This window comes from Acanthopagrus latus, chromosome 20, assembly GCF_904848185.1.
Source record: "Acanthopagrus latus isolate v.2019 chromosome 20, fAcaLat1.1, whole genome shotgun sequence".
In the NCBI taxonomy this organism is placed as follows: Eukaryota; Metazoa; Chordata; class Actinopteri; order Spariformes; family Sparidae; genus Acanthopagrus; species Acanthopagrus latus.
The window spans coordinates 18,890,556-18,916,720 of record NC_051058.1 but is presented as its reverse complement, the minus strand read 5'-3'; the positions used below and the strand labels follow the sequence as shown (position 1 = coordinate 18,916,720).

The following is a 26,165-nucleotide window of genomic DNA, read 5'->3' as shown; positions in this document are numbered from 1 at the left end:
TCGTGATGAATGAAGCTCTGAAGTGTCCAGAGCAGCTCTTATCACTTCAGTGTCATCTCTTTGTGGGATTTATTCACATAAAACAGCTAAAAAAACAAAACAAAACTGAATCTCACCAACCTTGTCCTTTGAGGACTTGAATCAGAGACTTGATCAGAGTGCAAAAAATGTTTTTTTTTCACCTTTCCTAACAGCTCCCTCAACACTCGCATCAATCAGGCACCCAGCACTCCCAATCAGAGCGCAGCTGGCCACGGGGTTCACGTGTAATTAACGATATTGTACGATGCAAATGTGATTAAAGCAGGTTATTAATAGACATCCATCTCTTTAGAGCCAAACAGCGCTTGACTTTGCTCCTTGTGCTTTCATCACACCGACTGTTAGTTGAGTGTCTCAGTAGGATCTTAACATCACAAAAGCATTTTTACTTCTCGTTGTCGTAGTACAGCTTCCCGATGGCCCACGCCACGATGATGGGGAACGGTATACCTGAGGAGGGGAAAAAAAAAAAAAAAGACAGTGACAAAGTGATTCTTCTCTCATCTCTCTCCGCCATTCAGATCACAAATTATCCCTCCAGGGATCGCTGCAATATGAAATCCTTGTCCTTTCTTTTTTTTTTTCTTTCCAGCGTTGCACCGGCGCCTGCCAAACGCTGTCAGGAGCAATTGTTGCTGGTGCGCCGTGATCCGCAGATGCGCGCCAGGACTTGTCACCATCTGAATCTTTCTTTGTGAATGAATGAAAAGCTGGAGTCCGGTTTGACGGTGATGCGGAGTGAGCGTCTGGCTGGCTGACTTGAAGGGGCTATAATAAGGCCGACAAACAGCCATTACTTACATCTAAATGACACTAAGAGGAGCCATGAAGACGACGCTGCCAGCTGCCGCGTCACACGTGCAAGTCTCACGTCTCGGGAAAGTTTCCACATCATTAGCGATACTCTGTCATCAGCGGAATGCTAAAAACCTCGGGAAAATGAAAAAAAAAAATCTCGGCTCACGGCTCCGGATTACTCGAAAAATGTAATTTGTCTTCTTGTTTTTCACGTCTCGTCCGCACCGCCCTGCCTTAATATAATATCTCTGCTTCTTGAAGACCGAGTCAAAGCTAAGCGGAGCAAATAAAATCTGATCTTATTTTTTTTTTTTTTTTTCACGGCCCTTCTTCTGAAATGTGCTGCCATCTCCTCTTCATGCGGAGGCTTCACGCTGCCCTGGGGGGGAAATGTAATCCAGCTGGCACAATACACCTAATCTCAGCAGCACATAGTTTAGTTTGACAGTGTGAAACGGGGTGTTAGTGAACTCCACACCAATACATTTCCCAGCTGCCACACGAAATCCCGCTTTCTCCATCAAGTCAACGGCTCCCCCTTTGTCGACTGAATCTGAATCTGACCTCCGGGTTTTGTTCTGCCGAGATGAAATGCACCCACAGTGACTGCGGTTAAACGAATCGCTGAACAGTTTACGGAAATACAATTACTTGCTTTTCTAATCTCTATAGACAGATATCTGCACATGAATGTGGAAACTGGAAGCAAAGAGCCAGATTTAGATATCAGAAGCGTTCTGGTTTGGTTTTCTGCTTCGGTCACTTTTGAAGCGGACTTCGGTTCCTAGCAGGTGGACGGTCTGCGTGGAGAGTTGATATTTGGGCTCTGAACACCGACCGAGGCACAGAGTGTATCCGTTACCTGGAAGTTATTCGGTGCTGCTCTCACAAGCTTAATCTTCATTAGATGGTAGCTGACGGGCTCCCAGACTGCCTGATTTATATTTACTCAAATGTCCGTGCAATATCTATTCAGCTAGAGTCCGAAGGTGATTAGCTTAGCTTAGCATAAAGACAAAACAACAAAAGAAACAGCTAACCCGGCACCATGTAAGACCACTTTTTGTCCCTTTTACTTTTGTGTTTGCAGACACATGAAACAAGCAGGATATATGAAATTGTAAATTCTTGAGCTTTAAGGGTGAAATTCACTTGTTTTTGTCAAGAGTTAGAGGAAAATATGGATACCGACAAAGCTACAGGTGGAAGATGAACAGCTTAGCTGAGCATCGCTATTACTTTATACTTTTTTATTAACAAACAAGGTATAGCACTTGTTAATTATTAAGCTTTAGAGGGTTCGGTTGATATTTCCAGGGTAGCTGTTTTCTCTTGGTTATACTCTTTATGCTACGCTAAGCCAGCGGTCAAGTCAGTTTCTCCGATGGTTAGTAAAATTAGAAGTTGTAATTGAATTTACACGTCTTTATGCTAAGCTAAGCTAACCACTTCCTGGCTCGCTTTAAATGTATACAACATATATAATAGTTTTCTTCTCATTTAATTCACAGAAAGATGAGTCATTTTTTTCCGTCCAGCTTTACAGGTTTGTTTGTTTTTCTCTTTACTCACACCAGCCGATGCAGATGAACATCCACTTGCGCAGCTTGTCGGTGGAGTAGGTGAGGACGATGGCGGTGTGGAGGTAGCAGCCCTCGCCGAACATCCAGAAGAAGTTGGTGGAGTGGAAATAGTTGAAGGAGGCAGTGACGAGACGACACCAAACCTACGAAACAAATCCTCCCGTTTAACATTTTATAGTTTCTCGGACGTCCAGTTAATCATCTCACTGTCGAGTATCTTTATGCTACAAGTTCTGCAGGTCGTTATCGTGTAATCAGGGAGATTTATAGCTTTACATTTAAATGCAAGGAACTTAAACGCAACACACACACACACACACACACCGGTAATAACATATGACGAGGGCTCACACAATTGTGGTGATTCTGTGGCCTTCAGAGTTGTCAGATCTGAACCAACTGAACATCTATGTGAGAATTTGGAGCGACGTGTCAGATTGTGCTCTTTTTTTTCCTTTCAAAAGATTTGACACATTTGCAGAACGGGTGACAAGCCGTATTCAAAGTCTTCTGGAGGCTCATGGCTATACAACACCTTGAAAATCACATTACTGCACTTTTTTTTTGTGTGTGTGCTTTAATTTGACGCCTATTATTCACCGTTCGTGACGTGGCAGAAGTCGTGACTTCTCAGCTGCTGCACCGTCCTTGAAAACGCCAACGAGGAAGAATCTCGCAAACTTTTTTAGCAGAGAGAAAGCACTTGAAATGTGTCGCCTGTCGTGCTTCAGCAATCGAATACATTACAGCTGATTAATGATTTTCTTTCAGTGCAGGATGATCATTTTTATTCAGCTAACACATGTAGAACAGGACATTAGAAACCGTTTACAGGATAAATGGCTGGAACGTCAAGTTGTTTAATTTCCGCTTGGGGATGAGCAGAAGTTTTTATATCTATTATTTTTTGCAATATTTATTAACAGACCAGCCTCAGAATTGAGCTTCAGATCAAAAGAGAACTATTTACAGAGCAATTCTTCATAAACTCTAAGAAATAACCGTCAGTCAGCGAGGATTTTCCTTCATCGCGAAGACGGATATCGACGCATTTTACTCCAGACAGCCCTCATCAGAAAAATGACCATGTAGGTTGACTGTGAAAGCAGCTTAATACAGCCGAAATTTACGTTTCTTGCAAAGCAGCGACCTCTAGTGGCTGTATCACTTATTACAGCAGCAAAGGAGGACGTCAGGCAAAGAGGTATAAAGAGCGCTGAGGAGGAGGACGGAGGTGGATAGTTGGGCCAAACTGTGTTCGCGTCTGGTGTGAAAGAAAACGTCAACGTAGAGTTATTTTAACTGACTGATGATATTAAGTTACGTTACGTATGTTGTGTAACTCAAGTTGTGTGTGTGTGTCATGTAAACATCAATGTTTTCCTAAACCTAACCAAGTAGTTTTCTTGTGTAAACCCAACTGATCATACGATGAAGGTCCAGTTTGCCTGTTGTTCATGGAAACGTGTCAGATATTGTTTTGGAGTCATCTGTAATAGTTGTCTAAGTTATGAAAATGTTTTATTTTATTCAGGTTTTTACTTGAAAATGACACTATTTGTCCCGGATACACTCTCAGCCCGAGTTGGATACATTCACTGCTGCTGTCGATCTTTTCGTGGGACTTGTTGACCATTAAATTCTCAGTGCATGTTATCAAAGATCAATAGGTGACACGTACCACGTTGCTTTCGTGCACCTCGGGGCTCATGGTCAGCTGGACGATGAACCAGGTGGCGTTCCTCAGGATGAAGGCGGTGATGAGGTTCCAGTGGATGATGTTCCTCAGGCAGCGGATGCTCCTGCGAGACGGACCAAGAAAAAATAAATAAAAGGAGAATAAAAGACTCAGTGGCGGGGAGAAGAAAATGACTTCAGACGGAGAAGAAAGAAGAGCGATGACAGAAGAACGTTTCATGTGGAAGCAAACATGTGAGCAAACTGGTGGAAGTGATCCGCATTAAATCTGCGCTCTCGTGTATTTTAAACAAAGACGTTAAAGTCACTGTGTTTAGCGTTTTTCTTTTTTTTTTTTTCCCTCCCTCAGCTGTGAGATCAGCCTTTAATTAAGCTCAGAACAACACAAGATGACGAATATGAATAATGAAGCGATTTAGCCTCAAAGAAACTTTCCCCATCAGTCCCCGGCGCCCCTCACCTCTGATATAATATGAAGTAACATTTCATTCCCACTGTTTGTGCTCCCCGTTTGTGTCATGTCCTCAGCGTCTGATGTTTTTTTTTTTTTTTTTAATGCTGTAAATAAATCGACCTTAGGATACAATTAAAATGTGCTTAACTGCCTCAGAGCGAGCGGCCGAAAATAGAAGCACACGAGTCTACGGACAGAACAAACCAAGCTCGGTCGCTGTAGTGACAGCTTCATTTGTTGTCACCAGCTGACGGCATTATCAGCCGGCAGAGGCTGCTTCCTCCTCTGCCAGCCATGAATGGCATGATTTATTTTTCAGCAGCATGAATTCTTAATAGGTGTCACTTGCACTGGCTTTGTGCTGACGGAGCAGACGAGCACGAGCAAGAATTTTCCAGCGATGTTGTATTATTCCATTTTAAAAATGTTACAAATGTTTTTGTATAAGCCGTGCATCTCTTAAAGAAAATAACGGCCTCATTAACACAAAACAAGCTGCACAGAGACGCTGCAAACAAAGGCTGTGGTTCTGAATAATTACAATATTACACAGAAGTGAAAAACATCCTCCAGGGTACAAAAAAAAAACAAAAAAAACAAGTAAACTTATAATTCATAAAGCGTGTTGTCCCACAAACCAGCAGCTAGGTCTCCCTCTCTGTGCTGCACTGTTAGTGGAGTTTCCATTAGTGTCACAAAGGCAGCGGCTACTGAGCCAGAAGCACCGAGAGGGAGTCGTATTCATTACTCCTCGTGACCTCGCTTCCATCCTGCCACCGGGGTCGGCCCGGCCCGGCCCGGCCCGGCCCGATGTGTATTAATCAAGAGGAGAGGGACGAACACTCCCGCAGACACGTCTTTGTTACGGCTCAGAAATGAATGGAAATGTAAAAGTAGCAGGACAGAGTGAAGAGACTCGTTTCAGTAAAACTACAAAAGCTTCAAAGTAAAGTGCTGATTTGTAGAATGACCCGTTTCAGAATAACACATATAATACTGAAGTTAAATTAATGTGTTCATCGTTTTATTACTGCAGCTGATGAAGCTTTTAGGTCATTTCAATTATTTTACTTATGGATGCTTAACTTATAATAACACATCATCATTTGCTACTTTATTCATATTTTGTATTAGTCATCTAAATCTGCAAAGGAAGTAAATAAACGTAGTGGAGTTAAAATGTTTATAGTTCTGTATTAGTGTGACTATACTAATAACATAAGTCACAACATTACACTTTATTATTCCTTCCTAAGGGAACAACGTATATTAATAACAATACGTTTTATTTGACTTATTTATTATTACTGTCTTATCTAATCTCATCTAATGAATAAATAAAAACAAAACAACTAATTAAAGTAATTAGGGGTTAATCAATGCAACTTTATACAAGATATACATACGACTTTGTCAGATTTTACAGTGTTTGGCCTTTACATATAGTTTATACTGTATATGTATTTATATTTGCAGTTTATCAAATATACACACACCTAACAGCAATAACACTGTAACATGTAATAGTGGTATAATATCAAAATAAAAGAGAAAACTATGATATAGCTAAAAATATGATATAAAAACACGATTATTCATTTTTATTGCTTATACTTATGTACCATTGTGCAGTATATAGTTCAGATATCATGGTTGGTTGGATATATCTAGAGGATTTCTTTAATGTGTTGCCACAAAAATAACCTTGACACGAATCAATAATTATGATTGGAGATAATGATGATGTGTGAAGAAAATGATGCACAAAAAAAACAAAATAACTGCTCCAAGAACTGTGCTGCAGGTGGAACGATAATGTTAAAACACCAGAACGGTCGCAGGATGTTTCATTTTATTAAGTGTTTCGACACATCGCCGGCATTTTCCACAGCACACTTCACTTTTTTTGAGCGTCTGTCCCCGTTTTACCTGAATTCATTACATAAAATGGGACACGAAATTAAGCTAAAATGGGACATTTTGTCGAAGTGAAACCAGCATGTTTTCTAGGCTACCAGATGTCCCCAGAAATCACTCTGCATGCTGTGCTATTGTGTGCCAGATATTTTTAGTATTTTATTAGCACCTATCTACTCCTGAGGGAGCCATATAGGTCATGGTGACGTCAGAGATAATGCAAGTTATGGGTGCGTTTGGTCCGCAAAGACACTGATGTCAGCCCAGGATCTCAATCAGACATCAGGGGAGGCATGAAATAGGCGTATACGGCTCTTAATCATCTTCCTCGGCTTGCTGCTTCTCACCCTTCAGTCTCCTCCATCACCTTCTCTGGCCCCTCGCTCTTCATCATCCTGTAATGACGAACACAGTTGAGCCATATTCCACACATCATTTCATTCTTCAACACCCCAGACGAGTGGAAAGAAGAAGCCGTCTTATCACGTGCTGACAGAAGCTACAGATTCCTAGTCTCTCTTCAAGATTCCAGACTTCGGCGACTCTTTCCAGAGGACGGGGATCAGACGCCCCCCCGCCCCCTCCCCACGCTGATGATATACATCCTCAACACCCAGCTGAGTTCTCACAATAAGGCCAGAGGGTCTTCAGCTACAGGCTGCAGGGTGACGGGAAATGTCTTCGGCACGCTGTCAAGCTGCCGCCGCGTCTTCTTGTCCTCCCGCTTGAGACAAGATCGTCCTGGACTTCCTGCACGTCGAGCATGGCGATACCTTCCTGCAAGCCTCCGAGACATCCTCAATTTAATCATGTCCGTGTGTGTGTCTGTCTAACATCATCAACTCTGTCATCTTTCCACTTCCACATTTACTATAATATAACTACAAAGTCCCCATTAAATAATCAGCGGCAAGAAGATATTCTGTAGGTATGTTATGTTTGTAACTTCCTGGAAAAACGTTCAAAATGTTGATGACTCATCCTGCACTATCAGGACATTTACTAATTATAAATTTAATAAATGCTTTTTTTACAAGTAACATGTTACAGCGATCAATCAGCTGTTTCATGGGAACTTTAATCCATTTTTTTCAAGATGTTCAAACTATTGGTCTGCTTAAAATAAATGCATTCTCCAAATGAACGCCCTTATTTTTAAACGTATCGCTCCCGGGAAGCTCACATGTCACATAATCCATTCCTGCGTTCCCAGACGTGCTGTTTGGAGAAGCGGCTGCATTGTGTGCAAAGTGAATTGATCTTCTTATTGACCCCCCCCCCCCCCCGTTTTTTTTTTCCTGCAATAAAATACTTTACGAGACGTCAACAAGATGCAGAGAATAGTCCACAGTTGCAAACACAAGGAGAGGCTGATACTCTGATGCTTGATGAATAAATCCAGCAGGGCGGGATAGCGATGGAGGATACTTACTGGACATTAAATGATCAATAACAGCAGAGAAAATAATGTTCTCACTCTCTTCAGCACTGATTCACAGCAAGACTGAAGCTGAAAATCATGAGAATTATTAGAGCAGATTGGATTTTAGGGGAACAATTTACACAACTGTAGTTGCGAATGATCAATTAAACTAGCTTGAATCTGTTGTTTTGGTCCAAGGTAGCATCTGGGCTAACAGTTCATGTTAGCAAATCCCAAACAACTTATCTTTTCTATCAGCTCAAATGTTGATTAATATTGATTGATTAGTCAGCAAATGAAAAGAAATAGATAGACGGAAAATCCATCAGACCATATTTCAAGGTAAAACAATTAGCTATCGTTAGACACCAGCTAACGTTAGCTTCCATGTGCTCCCTGGCTAATAAGGTTAACATTTGATAGTGTATCACCATAAACATCTTGGAGACATTTTCTTTAAACTTTCTAATCGTGTCGGTATCACGGACTAGATTTAATCAAGCTTACGACGCATGTTGCTAATGCTAACGTAACGTATGTAGCGGGCATGCCTCTCGTCACCGCCGCACTTTACACACACCGGCAACAAGATGATACAACACCTGGAGTTTGAACCACTTTACTGCTGAACTATTTCACGAGACAGAAACAAGTATTACTTACTGACGACACTGAGTTGTTGTCCAGGTGACACGGACGCTCCTCAAACAAACTTCTGTAACTTTCCCCTGCATGTTCTGAGATGATTTTGTCTTTGCTCTGAACCGTCCTCTGTAAAACTCGTGTGTGGGGATATAGATGGTGCAGCGATACGACGGGTCAGAGGTGTGTTTGTCGGCAGGAACCCTGTTAACACCTCCAACAGAGGGCGATTCCGGTTTAATTTATTAACGCTGTCCTCTTCCTGATCTGACAACACAGGTGAGGCAGGTGAGGGTAAAGGCTAACCGTCGTCTGCGGCTACAACATTTCAGTGCCTGCCCTCGTGCTTCCTGAATCACGGCCATCTGAAGTATTTAATCAAACTACTCTCAAGGTTAAAGCCTGACTGCAGAGGAAAAGGAGTTACTCTGAGCTTCCAGTGTGAAGAGGGAAGACGAGGGAAAATGTCTTTTTATCTTCATGGATTTTCTGCGTCTTGTGACTCAGATGGATCTCTGGAGAAAAATAAAGCTCTGGAATATTCCAATTAATTTGATGCTGATTTGCCAATTAAAATCAAAGTCAGTATTTTAAAATCTCTTGGCAATAAATTCAAGATATTTTGAATTAAACAGGTCTGTTTTTTTTTTTTTTTTCTGTTTGGGGGACATGATTGACAGAAAATCTGTGTAAACAACATTTTTTTTTAAAACCCGTTAGCTCACGTTAGCATTCAACCACTTCCCAGCTAACATTACCTTGAAGTGGTCCAACTGTCAGTCACCAGGCACCGAATGTGATTGATCACCGAGTGGAAAGATACTGACAATCCTGAAGGACATTGGGTCATATCTCTGGGTACAACAGCATATTAGATAATATATTTTATTGTATGTTAGCTTCTGCTAGACTGCAGCTAACGTTAGCATTCAACCACCTCCAGGTAAACGTTATTTCTAAAAAATCAGTGCACATTTTGGACAGATATTTAAACCCAGATGTACAACAGACTAATTTAATCAAACTGTTAATGTTAGCTTGGATGTCATTGAATGCTAACATTAGCTAATGAGCTGTCAGAACTGTTGCCTTGATTGATCATCAAGCGAAACAGCTGTGAAAATCCTGAAGGACACTGTGGGTTTATTTCTGTGTCAGATCTCGTTAGCTTCCGCTAGACTTCAGCTAACGTTAGCATTCAACCACTTCCAAGCTAACGTTATTGTTTGATACACATTCCAAGATACAATAGGAGAAATTAAAACTAATTCTAATTCTTTCACTGTTGTCTTTTCAGTTTCTGATCAATCAGGAAGAGAAATGCCAACAATCTGTCACATTCCCACACTCTGTTGATGAATACGGTCAACTGACAGATTTATTTTTCTTCTTAGAAGCCTCGTGTTGACTTTGAAACTTATTTTTGGAGCTAGTGATTTTTTTTTTTTTTCCCCCCCTGTATGTCACATTAACAGGAGCTTAGGATGTGCCAGCTGCCATTTCTGTGATTTCAGGATGAACTTTTCAGCGCTCGTCTCTTCAGCCCTGATCCCTTTGTGTCAACATCACTCTCCATCACTCTGGCGGCGGCAACCTTCCCTTAAATGGTCCTCAGTCTCATTAAAAAGAGAAGAAGGTGAGTGATAAACGCCAAAGTCCTCCACCGGTCCCGATGCCATTTTTTAGCCCGGCTGAAACCGGTCCTCCCCCTCTCCGCCTTTCCCGTCCGAGCCACTCTGGCCCACAAAAACAAGGCTTGTCCATAAACGCCGTCCTGTAAAACGTCTATTTATTACGTCTCTCCGTGTCCTTTCACGCTTTTCTCACCCCGGTGGTCTCCCGGGGATCGATAGCAGTCTCGGCGCTGAGGGTGTTAAGACCTTTTTTCGGATCGTCGGAGAAAAAAAAAAAAAAAAAAAACCCACCTCCACCGGTCGTCCCAGCCGACCACACGACTGCTGGTGGAGATGGATATATTATTCCCATTTGTGGGGGGAAATGTGCCCTAGTTTTTTTTTTTTTTTTTTTTTTTTTGCGGGTGTCTAAACCCCTTTACATCTGCGGGATTGAGATAGGGAATGTTTCATCCCATGACCAAACGGTTTTTGAGTAAGAACGAGAGGCGCTTTGAACGAGGGATCTTAGGAATACTGACGTTCCCGTCACATCATGGATGTCTGCGGGATTATCAGCGGACTGGTGGCAGCGAGACCGACACTTACCTCAAGCACAAGAAGAGGAAGAAGGCGATGAGCAGCGCCACCATGGAGATGCAGTGACCCAGGAAGTTTATGATCACAGCTATCTGGTAGTGCATCTTGCCTTTCTTCTGCAGGGAGATAAAAAAAAACACACACACACACACACACAGGATGAGTCCTCTGGGTGTTTCTGCTGCACAGAAAACAACATTTAATAAAGACTGAAAATCCTCTTTTAATGTTTTTCATCTTTATGTTTCCTGCTGTGCTTCTTTTCTCAAACGGAGACGAGTTCAGAGGCTTCTGAGTGGACGAGGTTTTAAAGAGGCAAATAATAAACTGTGTACATTATTAATAGTTCCAGTGTTTATTCTGTTTGATAAATGACTGTCGAACAAACAACAGGAAACATTCTTACACGACCTGATATCAGAAACCAGCAGCTGTTTGTAACGACACACTCGCCGACCACTGCTTCTCACCTCTTTGTGCTCATTTTGTGGTCGTTCGTTATTGTTTTGCATCTTAATGTGGTTATTTTGTGTCACTGCAGTCATTTGTTTGTGTTTGTGGATGTGTTTCTGTCTCTCTGTAGTCAGTTTGTGTGTCACGGTAGTCGTTTTTTTTGTCTCATTGGTTATTTTCCATCTCTTTGTAGTCGTTTTTGTTTGCTTGTGGTTATTTTTTTTGACTCCTAGTTGTGGTTATTTATGTCTTTGTGGGTGCTTTAATCTCTCTGCAGCTTTTTATGTCTGTTTATGGTTGGTTTCCATTTATTTCTGGTCATTTTTAATCATTTTACTAATTTTGTGGTCAGTTTGTGGTTGTTTTCTATTTCTTTGCAGTCCTTCAGTCCATTTGGGATGTTTTTTCATCTCTTTGTGTTCATTTTTGTCATATTTTATTGTTTGTGCTCATTTTTTGTCTCGTCACTTTTCCATTTCATTCTGGTCGTTCGGTTCACCCTCCATTTCTTACTGTTGTTGTTTCGTGTCTGTGGTTGTGTTTTGTCTGACTGTCGTGTATGTTTTTGTCTCTTTGCGGTTGTTTTTTTGTCCGTAGTCATTCTTCCTCTGTTTGTAACGGTTTTGTGAGCATACCTGGTTGTTTTTTGTGTCTCAGTGCAGGTTTTCTGTCTGTTCACGGATATTTTTTTGCCCCTTTTTTGTGTTCTTAGACATTCACTGGCTGTTTGTAATGTTTCTTTGTCACTTAGTGCTTGTTCGTGTGTTCGTGGTCATTTTTTAAAAATGTTTGTAGTCATTTCCTGTCTCTTAATGTAAATTTTCCATCCCATTGTCGTCATTTTTCGTCTGTTTTGTGTCTGTGTGTGTTTTTTCTATTTCTTCTTTCTTCTTTCTTGTCTCTTTTGTCTATTTGTAATAACTCTTTTTGTCTGCTGGGTGTTGCTGTGTCTGTTTGGGGTAATTTTCGTCATTTTGTGAATCTTTTTTGGTATGTTTTTGATAATTCTTTGTCTCTCTGCAGTCTTTTTCCATCTCTTAATGGATCTTTTGTGCCATTGATATCATTTTACGTGACTTTATGGACACTTTCTGTCCCTCAGTGGGTGTTTTCTGTCTCTGTGTCCGTCATTTTTGTGTCCCTGCTGTCGTTTTCGCATTTTATTGTGGTCATTTGCCTCGTTTTATATTGTCTTGTTGACTTTTCTATAAGAAATGTCAACCGTCCCTCCACACAGGAGCCTGTTCAGGATTGCATCCATGATAATAATAATCAAACTGTCACCGCTCCGACCTCCCTCCTGGTATTAAACATGAATATCGGGAACGTGCACACACTCACATGACAATATCCGCACGAGGTATTCTGTTACTCCTGCCGTAGCCAAGTATTTTACGCAGAACCTGGACACATCTTTCTCTGAATCTCTTCCTAAGACCACTGTCTGTGACTCAGATATCCATTGTGATCGGATTCCCCCCACACAACCAACAGTAATCTGCGCTGTAAGTGGATTTATGTAACCTACTGGTGTCTACGCCGAGATTAAACGTGGGCATGTTTAATCCCCGCGCCACCCGCCCCGAAACACGTAATCTTCCCCATTCACTTTATTTTGGTGCGGCGGCTCGAACCTTTAACTCTTTCTAAGTCTCCAGTGGACGAACGACGTGACACCGTATCTGAAAGTATCTGATGCCGCCGACTCGCTCCTCTCTGACTCATGAATGTAAAGCACCTCGCGTCTGTGTGACGCTTCTGTAAATATCCAGAGCGAAAGATATTCATGGGACTGAAAAACGTCCTCCAACCTAAACAAGAAATTGATTATGTGTCATTTTCCTTCCAAGGGACTCGGCTGATGCTTACAGAATGTGACAAGAGCTTTTTCTGACTTTTATTTTTTATCGTTATTGATTTTTAAATTTTTTTTTTACATGAAACGTTGCATCAGTCAAGACTCCCTCGAAACATCTCCTCTCCTTCCACCCACTAGCTGGAGCATCGATGTAGATAAACACTATTAAAAAACACAGTTAATAAGACAAATAGACACCAAAACACATTAAAAAGAGTTGACAAAATAATAAGAATAATGATTAAAGAGAGACAGATATTTGTTGGACTATAAAAAAAAGTCCTTTCCATGAAAAACACAATATGATGATTATAGAACTCGTCATGTGAGCGTCCTCTGCCCCGACATCTGTAACATTAACCTGTTTTTATTTATTTGCTGCATCTTTACTGATTTTGAACACGATGAATTCTTCTTCATGACGTCAGACTCGTTACTACAACAATTTATAGACCACAGATTAGAAGATCGGTGACCATTTCCACAAGTCGTGGGACAAATGAGGGATCTAGTGTCGGATCTAAGAGCCAGTGATCGAGCTCCTCACAGTATTTCAATGTGTTTCCTCAACCTGAGGTGTGTTGAGCGCTCCGTACTCCCACTGCCAACCTGAGCTCTGATCGTACAGTTCGACAGGATGAGGAGCAAACGAGCTGATACTGTAATCCATCTTGTCCGAGCTGAAGCTGATATCTCTCACATGAAGCCTGTCAGTGGTCTGATGTTGTGCTCATAAATCCAGAGACAACACGCTGGCAGTCAGATCCAGGATGCAGCCGGGAACAGAAGAGGTGGATCTGAAGTGTCGTCTCCTCTGAAGGCCGCTGCTGTGATAACCTCCTCCAGGCGGCATCACGCCTCCCCCCCCGATCGCTCTCCAAGAATCCTGCCTTTTGTGCGTCTTGACATCGACACAATGTGCAGATGTACTAATGGAGATGATGATGCGAGCTTTCAGACAGTGTTGCTCCTTCACGTTTTTTTTCTTTTTTCCCTATCACACATAAAAAAGTGACGACTTGAGAGACGAGTTCAGATCTTTTACACGTCTCTCAGCTTCTCGACGATCACTTCTTAAAGATCACACATGTTGTGTGATTGTCAGGAGGTTTGAGGAGAAATGATCACATTAATGATTATGAGTCTTTATAGTATTGTATTAAACAGACTGGAGGTGGTTTAAGCTGCCAAAAATGAATCCAACCTCAAGTATTAACTATTTCCCCCCTGCTGCTGGACCCTGGGAAGACAAACTTGTTTTTACAAGCAGTTTTTAGGCATTATAGATTAAATTGATTAAATTATTTCATCTCTATTGAAGTTAAACTGGAAGCTAAACTGGAAGTCTGTAGTACGCTCGCTCTTTGGGCCGCACAGCACCGCAGATCTGGGTGTGTTTATATTCATAAATCGATCTTTTTCTGGCTTCATGCGCCACTGAGCAGCTTTCAGAGGAATTAACGGGACTCTGCCTCTAAAGCTGAATCCAGAATTAATTGTTGTGAATTGTGAATCATGACTTCCCCTCAGTTTAGCCCGTCACTGACTTAAAGAGGGACACAAATGATTTAATTGTGCTGCTTTTCTAGACTCTCCAAATGTTATTGGACCAAATGGATCAGATTCTGGTAGAGAGACATTTCACACCATTTTACAGCCGCTTCCTTTAAAACGTGAGCTGGTTTCCTGTGTGTCATGTGATGTCATTACATGGTTTCACAACTATTTAAAAGTGGCTTCAAAGCCTGGCGCTCCTCCTGAGGGTTTGGGTAGCACCGAGACCCGAGGCTAAACCCAAAACCACGACTAACACCGTGGTTAATTATTCTTTGAGCGTCTCAGCTCCCCTGGAATTACTCGTCTCGCTGTCATAATTTGAGCCGTTCAGTCCGATAACACTTGGAAAGTTGCGTGATTCAATCGTTTCATCTCTAGTGCAGTTGGCCGGGCGCCAAACCAAACGTTTCAGGTGTTTCCTCGTGTGGACGCTCTGTGGGCTCATTCTCACAGAAAGCAAGTCGAGCTGGTTCGACCAACGAGCAGTGGACGGGGCTCTGACTGCCTCGGCGGTTGTATCCAGACTTAATTTCTCCCTTTTGAGGGTCAATTAAAGTCTCAAGAACTTAATTTGGACCACACAGCGCTGAATCATAAACCACTCTCTGTACCAAACGCAGAACAGACCTTCAGCACTGGAAGAAGAAAAGATCAGACTCATATTAGACCACATTAACTTATTTTCTGCTTCTGTTCTGGCTGGATCCGACCCCCCCCCGCCCCGGGCCGTAGTGTACCCATATGTGATGTGGACCCTGGTCCTTGGAGTGGAAACACAGTCCCTCCAAAGGTTCCTGGTCTCTGGGGAAAGTTCATGCGGCGTATGTAGAAAGGACAAAATCAAATACGACATTGCGCAATTGTTTTTAACCGATGCGAACGTTTTATGTCTTGTTGAAGTCCAAAGCGATACTACAGGCCGGTTCTGATCCGGCCTGGAGTCCTTTGCTGTGCGTCTTCCACCCCATTTCCTGCCACCCTCTCTAAGCTGTCCTGTCAAATAAAGGCTAAAAAAGAGCCGATAAAATAATCTTTAAAGGGAAGAGAAAGCGTTGTAAAGCTCATCCGCAGCTAATGTGAAGCATCAGCAGTCAAATCACGTGGGTATTTTCATCCTGGGAGTTTTATGTGTTGCTGGTGTTTTGTCTCAGTAAAAAAAAAAAGAAAAAAAAGAAACCTAAATGCTTCTAGCGGGACATTTCCCTCAGCTGCAGTAAAATACATTTTTCTACCAAACAAGGACCGTTCATTTTCCATTTTCCCCGCTGTCTTTCGCAGCAGCAGGATGAGGAGATTTCACTGTCGGCAGGAACGATTAGAACGACTAAAAGAGTGATCACAGATTGAATGATGACACTATCGGCGCTCACGAGAGCGTGTGTGCAGTGATATAGACCTGACAAGGAAAAAAAAAATAAAAAAATTGAGTCAGGCAGCGAACAGAGACGGACTCGAGCCGGACCCGGCTGACACATCAGCACGTAAATCAAACCAACAGAAGGTTTTAAGATGGAGAGCTGGGGAGCCGCAGAGGAGGAGGGGGAGGACGACGAGGGGATAATATGAGACCACCAGCCGCCTCGGTGTGTGTGTGTGTGTGTGTGTGTGTGTGTGTTTGTGTGTGGGCCCGGAGTCAGAACCCAAACCTGACTCACCTTCCTCCTGTAAGAAACAACAAAAGACACTCATCGTATATTTCAGAAAAATAACCGCGAGCAAGTCCCAAACGCAAAAAAGAGGATTTTTATTATTTTTTTTTCCCTCAAACAAACTTTCCCATAAGCCTTTGAGCCACGCGGTTTCTCTCCCCAGTGGGAGCTCAGAATATGTGGTTCAATACAGGCTGAACTTTAAAGAGGAGCCGCCACCCCCCTTCAATTTTCCCTCATGTCAATCACCTGGCCGCAGTCACCTGGTGATTTATTTCACGGCTACAAAAGAAAAGAAGAAGAAGAAGAAGAAGAAGAAGAAGAAGAAATCAAACCCACATTTTAAAAAGGTCAGACGCTCTATATCCATCTTCCGCTGGGATCGATCCCCCATCAGACGCTCTGAGTCTCGCGGAAAACACTAAATGAAGGGTCTCAGTCCGCAGCGCCGTCTTCCTCCAGCTCGCAGATCTATAACGTTCGGATGTGATGCAGCTGGAGACCGAACTGACACAGCAACATGCGTGTTAGACAGAATCCCTCTGACTGTGAGGCGACATTTTATATTTATCTTATTGTTAACGAATCCCACAGAAATCAGCGAGAATCGACCGTGCCGACGAGCGTCCCGCGTGTATCAAAAGCCGGATGAAACTATGAGAGGATCGATCATCCACGCTGGGCGACGTTCCTTCACTTTGAATCAGTCTTTCATTTTTCAGGATTTAAACAGTCTGCCGTTGAGCTCCTGGACGTCTGTGTGGCTGCGGGTGGAAAAACAATTAACCCAGTCTGAGTTTAGCAGTTTCGATGAGAATTCAGGTTTTGATGCGCATCACATCACGGAGATAACTCTTGAGGGGAAAAGCTCGACATTTTGTACAAAATGCCTATTGATTTTTATCACTGAGCGCTGGATGAGAAAATCAATACTGCTCTGATGTCTGCGCGTCGAGGAGTTTGAGTCGGGGAGGTTTCACATCGCTGTTTGTGTACAGATCCTCCGAATCAAACGCCTCAGTCACCGCATCTCCGTCGTCTTCATCACAGCTGCTGGACGATCGCCGCCTCAGCTCCCGCTTTGGTGAACGTACTCGCCGTCGTTCAGCTTCTCCACAGTAATGTGAACAGATGAACCAACCCGCCAATTTAAGACACCGGAGACGTGTTTGTCAAATGTCAAACGTCGTCCCAGCGCACGATCTAACAGGAACAAGTTTCTGGAAGCAGACGGTCTGCAGATTAAAAACACATTCGCACCATGTGTTTGTTCTGTATCACTGCCAAAATAAAGAAACAGAAACATCAAAAATGTCGTTTTTTTACTGCCACGCTGAGCGACACCGGGGTGAACGTGCTAATCTTCAACCCTAATCATACGACGTGCGTTGGCAGTTAAAGATATCTGTGTCTCAAGAAGCGTTCGATCATTGTTTGGCTGCCGTCGAGTTTAAAAGAGAGACAAAAGTAAAAGACATTAAAAACCTGTCGTGACATCCAACGCCTCCGTCTCCATCACCTCTAATATAAAGAACCTGCGTACAAACACTGATGCAGGTGTAAAACAGGTGTTACTTAACTAACTCGACCTCTAACAACGCTTCTGTGTTGACAAGACAGATTTGGTTAAAACAAACGGACCCTCAAACATCGACTAACATGAACTTAAATGTCCACACGTTTCTTAAAACCAAGATTCAAGCGTGCAGATGTTGCAGATGTTTAGAAACTCTGAATAATGATCACACACACACACGTCTATCAGTTTTTGTACCATCATGCAAAAGAGACAAAACTAACAGCTGCTGACTCGTATCTCTGCCCCGTTCACAGTGTTCTCTGAAGCTTAGCAGCCGACCGCCGTTTACAATCTGCTTCCTGTTTACTACTGCACGCTGATATTTGAGTTTTCCGCTGCATTGTGTGGGGTATTATCTCTAAAACACTAGTCTGAATGAAGATCTCTTCATTCTGAGCCTGTTTCCAAAATAAAAAGATACTCAGGCTGTTGTAAATGCTAACTACAGCTCCAGATGCGAATCAATCCACAGCTGAAAATAGTCCCCAGCAAACGCAATATTTCTACTCACTGTTCATCATCAAGGAGCTGAGACTCACATGTTGTTGGTCTTTCAAAAATATAGAATGAAGTAAATATTATCTTTGAAGGATTTCAGCAGAAATTCTCCCGAGAAAAGGAGCAAATGAAACATACAGACGTACTGAACCAGCGCAGGATTACGGTGTTTGTGGAAACTCAGCTGCTCAATATTCACTTTCAGCAGGCGGCCCAGTTCAACACAAACACGCTGCGTCGCCCACTTCCATTATCACATTTTAAATTTCACATACAATACTTCATGTCACAGCCTGATTTAGGTCAGACTGTTCCCGTCTGAGCGCTTTTGTCCGACCCTAATTTTAAATCAGCGGCCTGGTCGCCGTCACCAACGCAAACGTCCAGGTGGAGGCTGAGAGCAGAGACAACAACACAGGTGGATAAAAATCTGGAGCACAGCGGGACGTGAACGCTGCTGCTGCTTTAACCAAACCTGACCGGCTGTTTTTCTTTTTTTTTTTTTCTCTCTCTCTTCCTCTCTGCTTCCACAAGTCGCTCTCACCGCTCGGGGGGGGAGGGGGAGGTGGTGGGCAGCGCTGTTTGGAGAAATCACTGTTACGGTTTCCTTTTTGAGGAATTTACCGAATGAAAAGAGGGAATAGCTGCAGGTTTGATCTGCAGATTTCAAGCTCCCGCCTTCCAAAAAAAAAAAAAAACAGCCAAGCACCCACACACACACACACACACACACACACACACACACATGAAATCTTTGGCTGAGACGACGTTTAAGCCGCTTTTAATGCGAAGAACATTCATTGTGCTTCGCTCAAGTGACGCTCTCGAGGCATTTCACAGCACATTCGGCGTATTTTTAGCATTTGTCTGACTGTAGCGACCCGTCACGGCCGCGGGGCTCCGAACCAGACCTCGATCCATATTTACTATAAATAAGCCCGGAGTCACCTGCTGCCAACCTCGCCTTTTGTTGTTGGGTTTTTTTTTTTGTTTTTTTTTTCTGATTAATGTATGTTTCATGCTCAGAGGGCTCTATGTGGAAACGCCTTGTTAATCAGGACACACACACACACACACACACACACACATATGAAGGTCTTACCTCCTCATGAAGTATGGCCTTACACATGGAGTAGTTCCCCTTCAGCGCCCACGTCCCATTTGCGAGACACTTCCTGTAAACATTATCTGAGGAGGAGAAGAAAGAAGACAGAGGAGCTGCTGTTAGATGCTTCTTCTTCTTCTTCTTCTTCTTCATTTTTTACAGATCTTCTCATTTGTTCGGCCTTGTACCGCCGCAGATGTACAAGACGCGAGTTCCTGCACGATGCGTAGTGGCACCGTGACCTTTTTTCCTTTCTTTTGAGACTAATCGGGGGAGATATCATTAGAGGAAGTCTCACAAGCTGTGATTTTTCACACGTTTTTCCCGCTGTCAGGACAGTCTACCACCCCTCTCCCTCGCTTAAGCTTTGTTGTTACTCTGTACATTTCAGAGCTCACAGTTAACGCCGAGGCCCTCCCTTACTCACCATCCAAGGCAGAAACTCATCGAGCTCCGATTAAAGTGCATATTTATTTATAACATTTCAATCTGTAGCTCCTGCGTCGCATCAAAAGAAAGACTCAGGAGAGCGAAGCAGCATGAGGGTGTCAGATTTCCTATTAAAATAACAGTATTGTTGCTGCTGGATCATCTCAGAATAAAAAATAAAAAGTGGGGGTCGGTGTGAAGGTTCTGACAAGTGACGGGAAAAGTGATATTTTTCCCCCTGTCGGGCCCGGGCGTATAATCGCACACATTTCTCTCGCCCCGCGTCTCGAAATAATCTGGAACAAATTTCACATTTGTCATCTCGCATTTATTATTTCCCGAGATGAAAGAAAATGAAATAGTCAAATGGGACCCGGCGGAGTTGAAATACAGCAAATGAGGCAATTTAAAAGTTGAAAGGAGAGATGTCAGACATTTTTTTTATTTTTTATCGTTATTATTTGGCGCGGCCGCCTGCAGGGGGAGGGGGAACAGGTGAGGCCGATGGATCGTGAATAACACGTTCAAGACTAAAGCTCGAGGATCAGCTAATTTAATGACGAGCACAGGTGAAAATTACGTTGCTGGAACGACATTCAGGTTTTGTTTTTGTTTTTCTGTCGGCGTGGGACGATGGTGACAATCAGCAGTGAGAGCACGTTCGAATGTGTCAGCTATTTAATCGCTCGTCCCCGTTACAGGAAACGTCTCTCGGTGAAGTTCAACAGACAGCTCTGACCCCGAGCTCCAGGCGGGGTCGACTCGGGTCGCTGGGCCGCCTCCTCCAGTCACAGCTGAGCCGGGGAGGAGGGAGACGAGCTCGCCGCTGACACAGTTACGGCTGCGTCGCTTTGTTTGTTTGTTTGTTTGTTTGTTTGAGAGGAAACAGTTTGAAGGCTGTCAACATCCAGACGTAATGAAACGCAACATCAGTCACAGGGAGCGCTTGTTTGTTTTCAGGAGGTTTGTGTTGGAAAAACATCGAGCCAAATATTGAATTTCCTTCTCCGCAGGTGTTCTGCTGATCTGATGTCCAACCCTAACCCACATCACGACAAAATGAGCTACTTTATCATAAACACAATATGGATCGTTATTGTTATAGAACGTTTTTCGATTTTGGATATTGTGAAATGTCATAATTGTCGTATTTTCCTGGTTTTAAAGGCTCATTAAAGTGAAGTTGTGTTGTTTTCTGAAACTTACCAGACTGTTCGGCTTATTTTAATACTTGTTTTTACTCACGTTGTCATTATATCCACATAAGGGATGATTTCAGATCATAAATCTCAGCGTCTCGTCTCATCCAAAGTCTGAAATATCATGATATTTGATTTGGTCTCAAAATATCGAGGTTTATATCGCGTATCGCGATACAACCACAAAATATTGTGATTTTAAGGTCGTATCACCCAGACACAGTGTAACATTATAATTTCTTAACGTGACAATATTTTATTAATCTTGTTATAACATAAAACGTTTTGCGTGATATTAAGATAAATATTACATTGCGATATCAACAACAAAGTTTCTTGTTATAATGTGATTTTAGGTTTTGTATTGACACGAAAATATCTTGCTGGAACATGAAACATTTTATGTTACAACAATTAAAGTTCACGTCATAACAACGCCTTAGTCATCTCGTTGTAACATGAAAACGCTGCATGTTATAACAAGACATTTTCACAATATATTATCACTTCATAACATCTAAGTCTATGTTATAACAATCTAAATAGAACATTGTTTTACCAAGAAAAGTTTTGCCTTGTAATGTGATAAGCTCGACATGAAAATATCTTGTTTTGACCTCTAAACAGACACAAATTGGTCCACAAAGCTCCGTTTCATCACAGTTTGCCCCATCTGATAACTTTTTTTGCATGTTTTCATATGTTTGTTATATATGGGTGGAATTATATTGAAAATGTATGATTCTCCTTTTTGCAGGAGGCCCCATGAAACCCCCTCCTGGACCCTTGGTGGTGCCACGACCCGCTTTGACAACCACAGCAGCGAATAACACAATAAAGCACGATAAGTGAAGACAAAGAGAGGCAGGAACACCTCTCCCCTCAGTCAATTATCATTTATAACCACCAGACTGAGTCCATAAGTCCATTTGGAATTGTTCTGATTTCAGGCTGCTGTTATAAAACCGTCCACGTTGCAGACACGCTCTGTTTTTGTATGTTAAACCCCAAAATGGAAAAAACAAAGCCGTGTATTAACTGAATCCTCATCAGCGCGAAAGTGACCCGAGATGAGGGCCGATCACCTTAAATGCACGTTTTAGTAATGAGAATTTTTTGGGGGGGATGGGAGGAGGGTTAAGAGATGAAATGGTTTGGATTGGGTCGCCTGAGGGCAATAATGTGCAATGAGCTGGGTAAAAATAGCATGTTGACAGTGTAAGGGGACTGTCATCCCCGATCAAGATTACCTAGCTCGTGATATTCCCTTAACCCCCCGACGGAATATCCTAGAGAGCTTTAAAACCCGTCTGCGGAGGATTATGTCAAAGTCAAAAGTGAAGACTAATAAAGTTTCTGGAACAAACTACAGACACGACGCACAGAGAGTTCACGGTTTTGTTAAATTTACTGGATTTATGATGAGATTTAGGGATAAATGTCTCCAAATATTTTGTCTTTTTGGGGGATTTTGAGCTCAGTTTTCTTCCATCGGACCAAAAAAAAAAAAAATCTCCTCCACCGAAAAGACAAACACATTACCTCCTCGTTTTTATTCAAATCATATTCACACGATGCTGCGCGGTCGGACGACTTCCCCCTCCGGGCTCATCGTTGCAAAAAATAACTTGCAGGGATCGCAGTCACAACGCTGAAGTCACTTTATTCAGAAAAGAAATAACAACAAAGAAAAAAAACAAAGAGCAGCGGACGGTTTTTCTTTCAGCTCCACCAGCCAAATGTGTGGAAGCAAAAACAAAAACAGGCCCGAACAATGAGACATCACAGCCGACATGCCGAGCCAGAAGCTTAAAGGTATAAACGGTGGAGCCTTCAAATTAAGCGGCGTGACCTTGAGATAGATTCGTTCTGGCACGGGAACACAGAGTGATTTATGGCCGTTAAACCTCTCCATTAAAAAAGAAAAAAAAAAAAACAGACAGAATGTGTCCTGACGTCTGATAACAAAGAGCGGATGTGTCTCTGAAGATATTTCTAAGCAAAATGAAGTCGCTCGTCAGTAACCCTCTTTGTGTTTTTTGTTTTTTTTTAACAGTGAAATTATCTTCTGGCATCGTTTGAATGAGGAAAAAGGTGTAAGAAGTTTTACAGCTGAGTCAAATTAAGGTGGATTTAATGCCCAGGCACCGTTTTATGACCTGTTAGTTACAGTAGAAGTCGTATTTTTGTGAGGATTACTATTGTTTCCATTTGCCTCAGTGCTCATTTCAGGATGCAATGTGTGGAAAATCAGGAGAAGTTGGAGGAATATTTGCTTTTTGATGGGTGTCAGATTTCTTGGCAGCTACAGTTTCACGTTATACGTTATAAAAATGACACGTCTGTCTGCATCCTGTCAGCGCTACGTAACGTTACCTTCGCCTCCAAACTTCATCATCAAGTTAGCTGCTCGTCACTGGTTTTGATAATTACTTACTGGAATACTGAAGTAAAAATGCTGTGAGGTTTATAACCAGTGAGGTTGGAGTTTTGCTGTCACTTTGATTATTGGCAGCTCCTTCAAGCACAGAGGGGCTGTAGTGACGTGACGTTAGCTCAGCTCTAAAAATGAGGCTAACGCTGTTGCTACATTGAGCAGCAAGCTAACGGCTACCTAAGACACTGAGATGATTATTTAAGTAATCTGAAATGACACCATATAAACAAATGGTAAGTACGATTAATGATACGTATGAAACTAAAGTAATTAAACTGACTCTACGGTAACTTAAACGTCACGTACTTCTGTCACAGTTAGCTTAGTGCCTAATGTAAACAGCATTTACCGTTTTTGTAAGCTACGTAGCATTTTTGACTCATTTGACTCAATTTGTTAGCTTAGCTTAGCATAACGACTGGAAGCAGAGGGAAACAGCTAGCCAACCATACGTGACCAGAAATATTAAAACGGTAATTTGTGGTTTTCGACATGTTGTTACTGTTACTCAGCACCTCTGTGATGACCTTCCTGTAAACCTGTATGACTGTAACATAATCTGTGCACACTGTGACTTTAATAAACCTTTAAATGATTATTTTTAGGAAGGAGGGAATGAAGAATACAGGAGATGGTTATGAAAGAAAAAATGTGATATCTAAGTAAGGTACAAAAAAAAAAAAAAAAAACCCTCTCACAGCTCAACAGGAAAGGAATCTTCTCATCTTACTCTGAGCACAAAGCGAACATGAGGACTTCCCCGCACGCCGGAACAATTCCTTCCACCGGCGAATGGGTGAGCAGGTCGGAACACAATAGTACATTCTTCAGAGACTTGCACTCACCTGCAGCTCTAACAGGTCAGGTACAGGACTGTGTGACAGAACGGTGGCGACATATAAACACAAAATACTGCTAAACCTTATAAAAACACACAGTATAAACTCTGCTAGCTTACGACAAAGAATAAATGTCACTGGATTTGTCTGAGTCTCATGTTTTGTGATTTTGTTTGCTGCCAGAGAGCACGAGGGAGTTTTACAGCTGAATTAAATTACAGTGGATTTAATACCCAGACGACACTCTGGCAGCATCACTGTTGTTTGGATTTCTAGTTGTTTGCAGCAGTCGTCTGTTTCCTTTTGGGCTGAAATACACGAGAGGCAAATGTTTGAGGTTGAGGCTGCCGCTCTCCAGCGACACACAATCCAACACCTCTGCAGCTCAATAATTAACATATTCTAGCTGGTTGCTCTAATCCCAATATAAACTGAGAGGAAGAACAACAACAGTTTGTGTGTGTTTCTTTTAGGGGAAGTTGTGTTTAATGGCAAACATCTGTTCAGTGTTTAGAAGCCAAATACAGACACACTTTTAAAAAAAGTGCACGTTGCAGAATTCAAGGTCAGTTTAATAATCATAATACAACCGGGACTGTACAAAGATAGCTGCAATATTATACTTAAAATATGTAAAGAGATGAATTCAGGAAACTTAGTGCCAGAGGGAAGAAGCTGCTTGTAGTTTGGTGCTACGGCAGCCATTATTATTCTTTGGCACTGGAAGTGCGATGCTAGCTGTTTCCCCCTGCTTCTAGTCTTTACGCTAAGCTAGGCTAATCACCTCCTGACTCTGAATCTGTGGTGGCGTTCCGCTGCAGGTTTGTGGTGCAGTATGGGAGAATTGGCCACCCTTATCCTTGAAAAAAAAAAAAAAAAATGGGATGGCAACAAATCACCATAGTGACCTCTAACTGCTGCTAGCTGTACCTGCTGTTAGCTAGTTAGCTCAGCTAGCCGTGCAACTAGTGGGCCGGACCTGGAGCTCAGAGCAGGAAAGCGTCTGTGTTTACATGACCAGGGCTAGCTGGTTAGCATGCTAACTTCAGTGCAGATCTCTGCAACACAATGCACAGATGTGATAAATAAAGTTTTTATTCTTCTTTTAATCATCTGTTGATGATTGCTCTCCTCTAAGATTCCTCCATATTGCCTCTTTGACGTGCAGACATGAGACCGATATCGATCCTCTCATCTCATTCTGGGAAAGAACATGAAGAACTATCCCAGATGTGAAACTCCTCCTTTAATGTACTGAGTTAAATACCGTACATGAACAGAACATGCCCAGCTCAGCACTCGTGTGGTCGTGTTGGGACGGAGGCCAGCTCCTGAGGTTCTCCTGGAATCATCCGTCTCTCTCTCACTTCATTAAAAAGTCCCAGGGTGCACTTTGAGGAGCACGTGTTCGGACTGAACACCTCCTTTTTTTTTATGTTGCTACTGTACACTTCACTCGCACTGCGGCGGCACTTCTCCTGCGGTGCTTTAACGCCGCAGAGAATGGGCTACTGAAAGCGTCGTAAAACGCCAGTTGTACGCGGTCATGAGCTGAAAGGTCCCTAAAATAACTGCTGATGTCATTTAGGAGCTGCTGCCAAAGTGGCAGTTTTTCCAGGAGTTCTATTAACGGCAGTCAGGTTCGTCCGTGGAGCATCTTGGTCGGCTCACGGAGGATTTCATTGTTCGAAGGGATGCACGCTACATGGTACATACGAGTTTTAATCTTTGCTTAGCGACCGGGCCATTGTTGTTTCTGAATGGGTGTTAAAAACAGCGACCGGGCCGTGCC

The 26,165-nt window shown here is 42.5% G+C and overlaps 1 protein-coding gene across 5 annotated transcripts in view; it reads right to left on the bottom strand.

The window, feature by feature from the left end:
- The window catches only part of LOC119010188 (corticotropin-releasing factor receptor 1), a 63,434-nt gene that overhangs the window by 12,389 nt on the left and 24,880 nt on the right, over window positions 1–26,165 (bottom strand). For 2 of the 5 annotated variants that reach the window (XM_037082149.1, XM_037082150.1), the window contains exons 5-9: window positions 19,467–19,552; window positions 10,780–10,886; window positions 4,105–4,225; window positions 2,413–2,566; window positions 432–492 (exon numbers count right to left, since the gene is read on the bottom strand). In XM_037082149.1, coding sequence (XP_036938044.1) covers window positions 432–492; window positions 2,413–2,566; window positions 4,105–4,225; window positions 10,780–10,886; window positions 19,467–19,552 — 529 coding nt within the window. Of the gene's footprint in view, window positions 1–431; window positions 493–2,412; window positions 2,567–4,104; window positions 4,226–8,578; window positions 8,841–10,779; window positions 10,887–19,466; window positions 19,553–23,473; window positions 23,748–24,379; window positions 24,795–26,165 lie in introns of those variants that run through there. The other 3 variants (XM_037082152.1, XM_037082151.1, XM_037082153.1) reach the window with 3 other exon arrangements.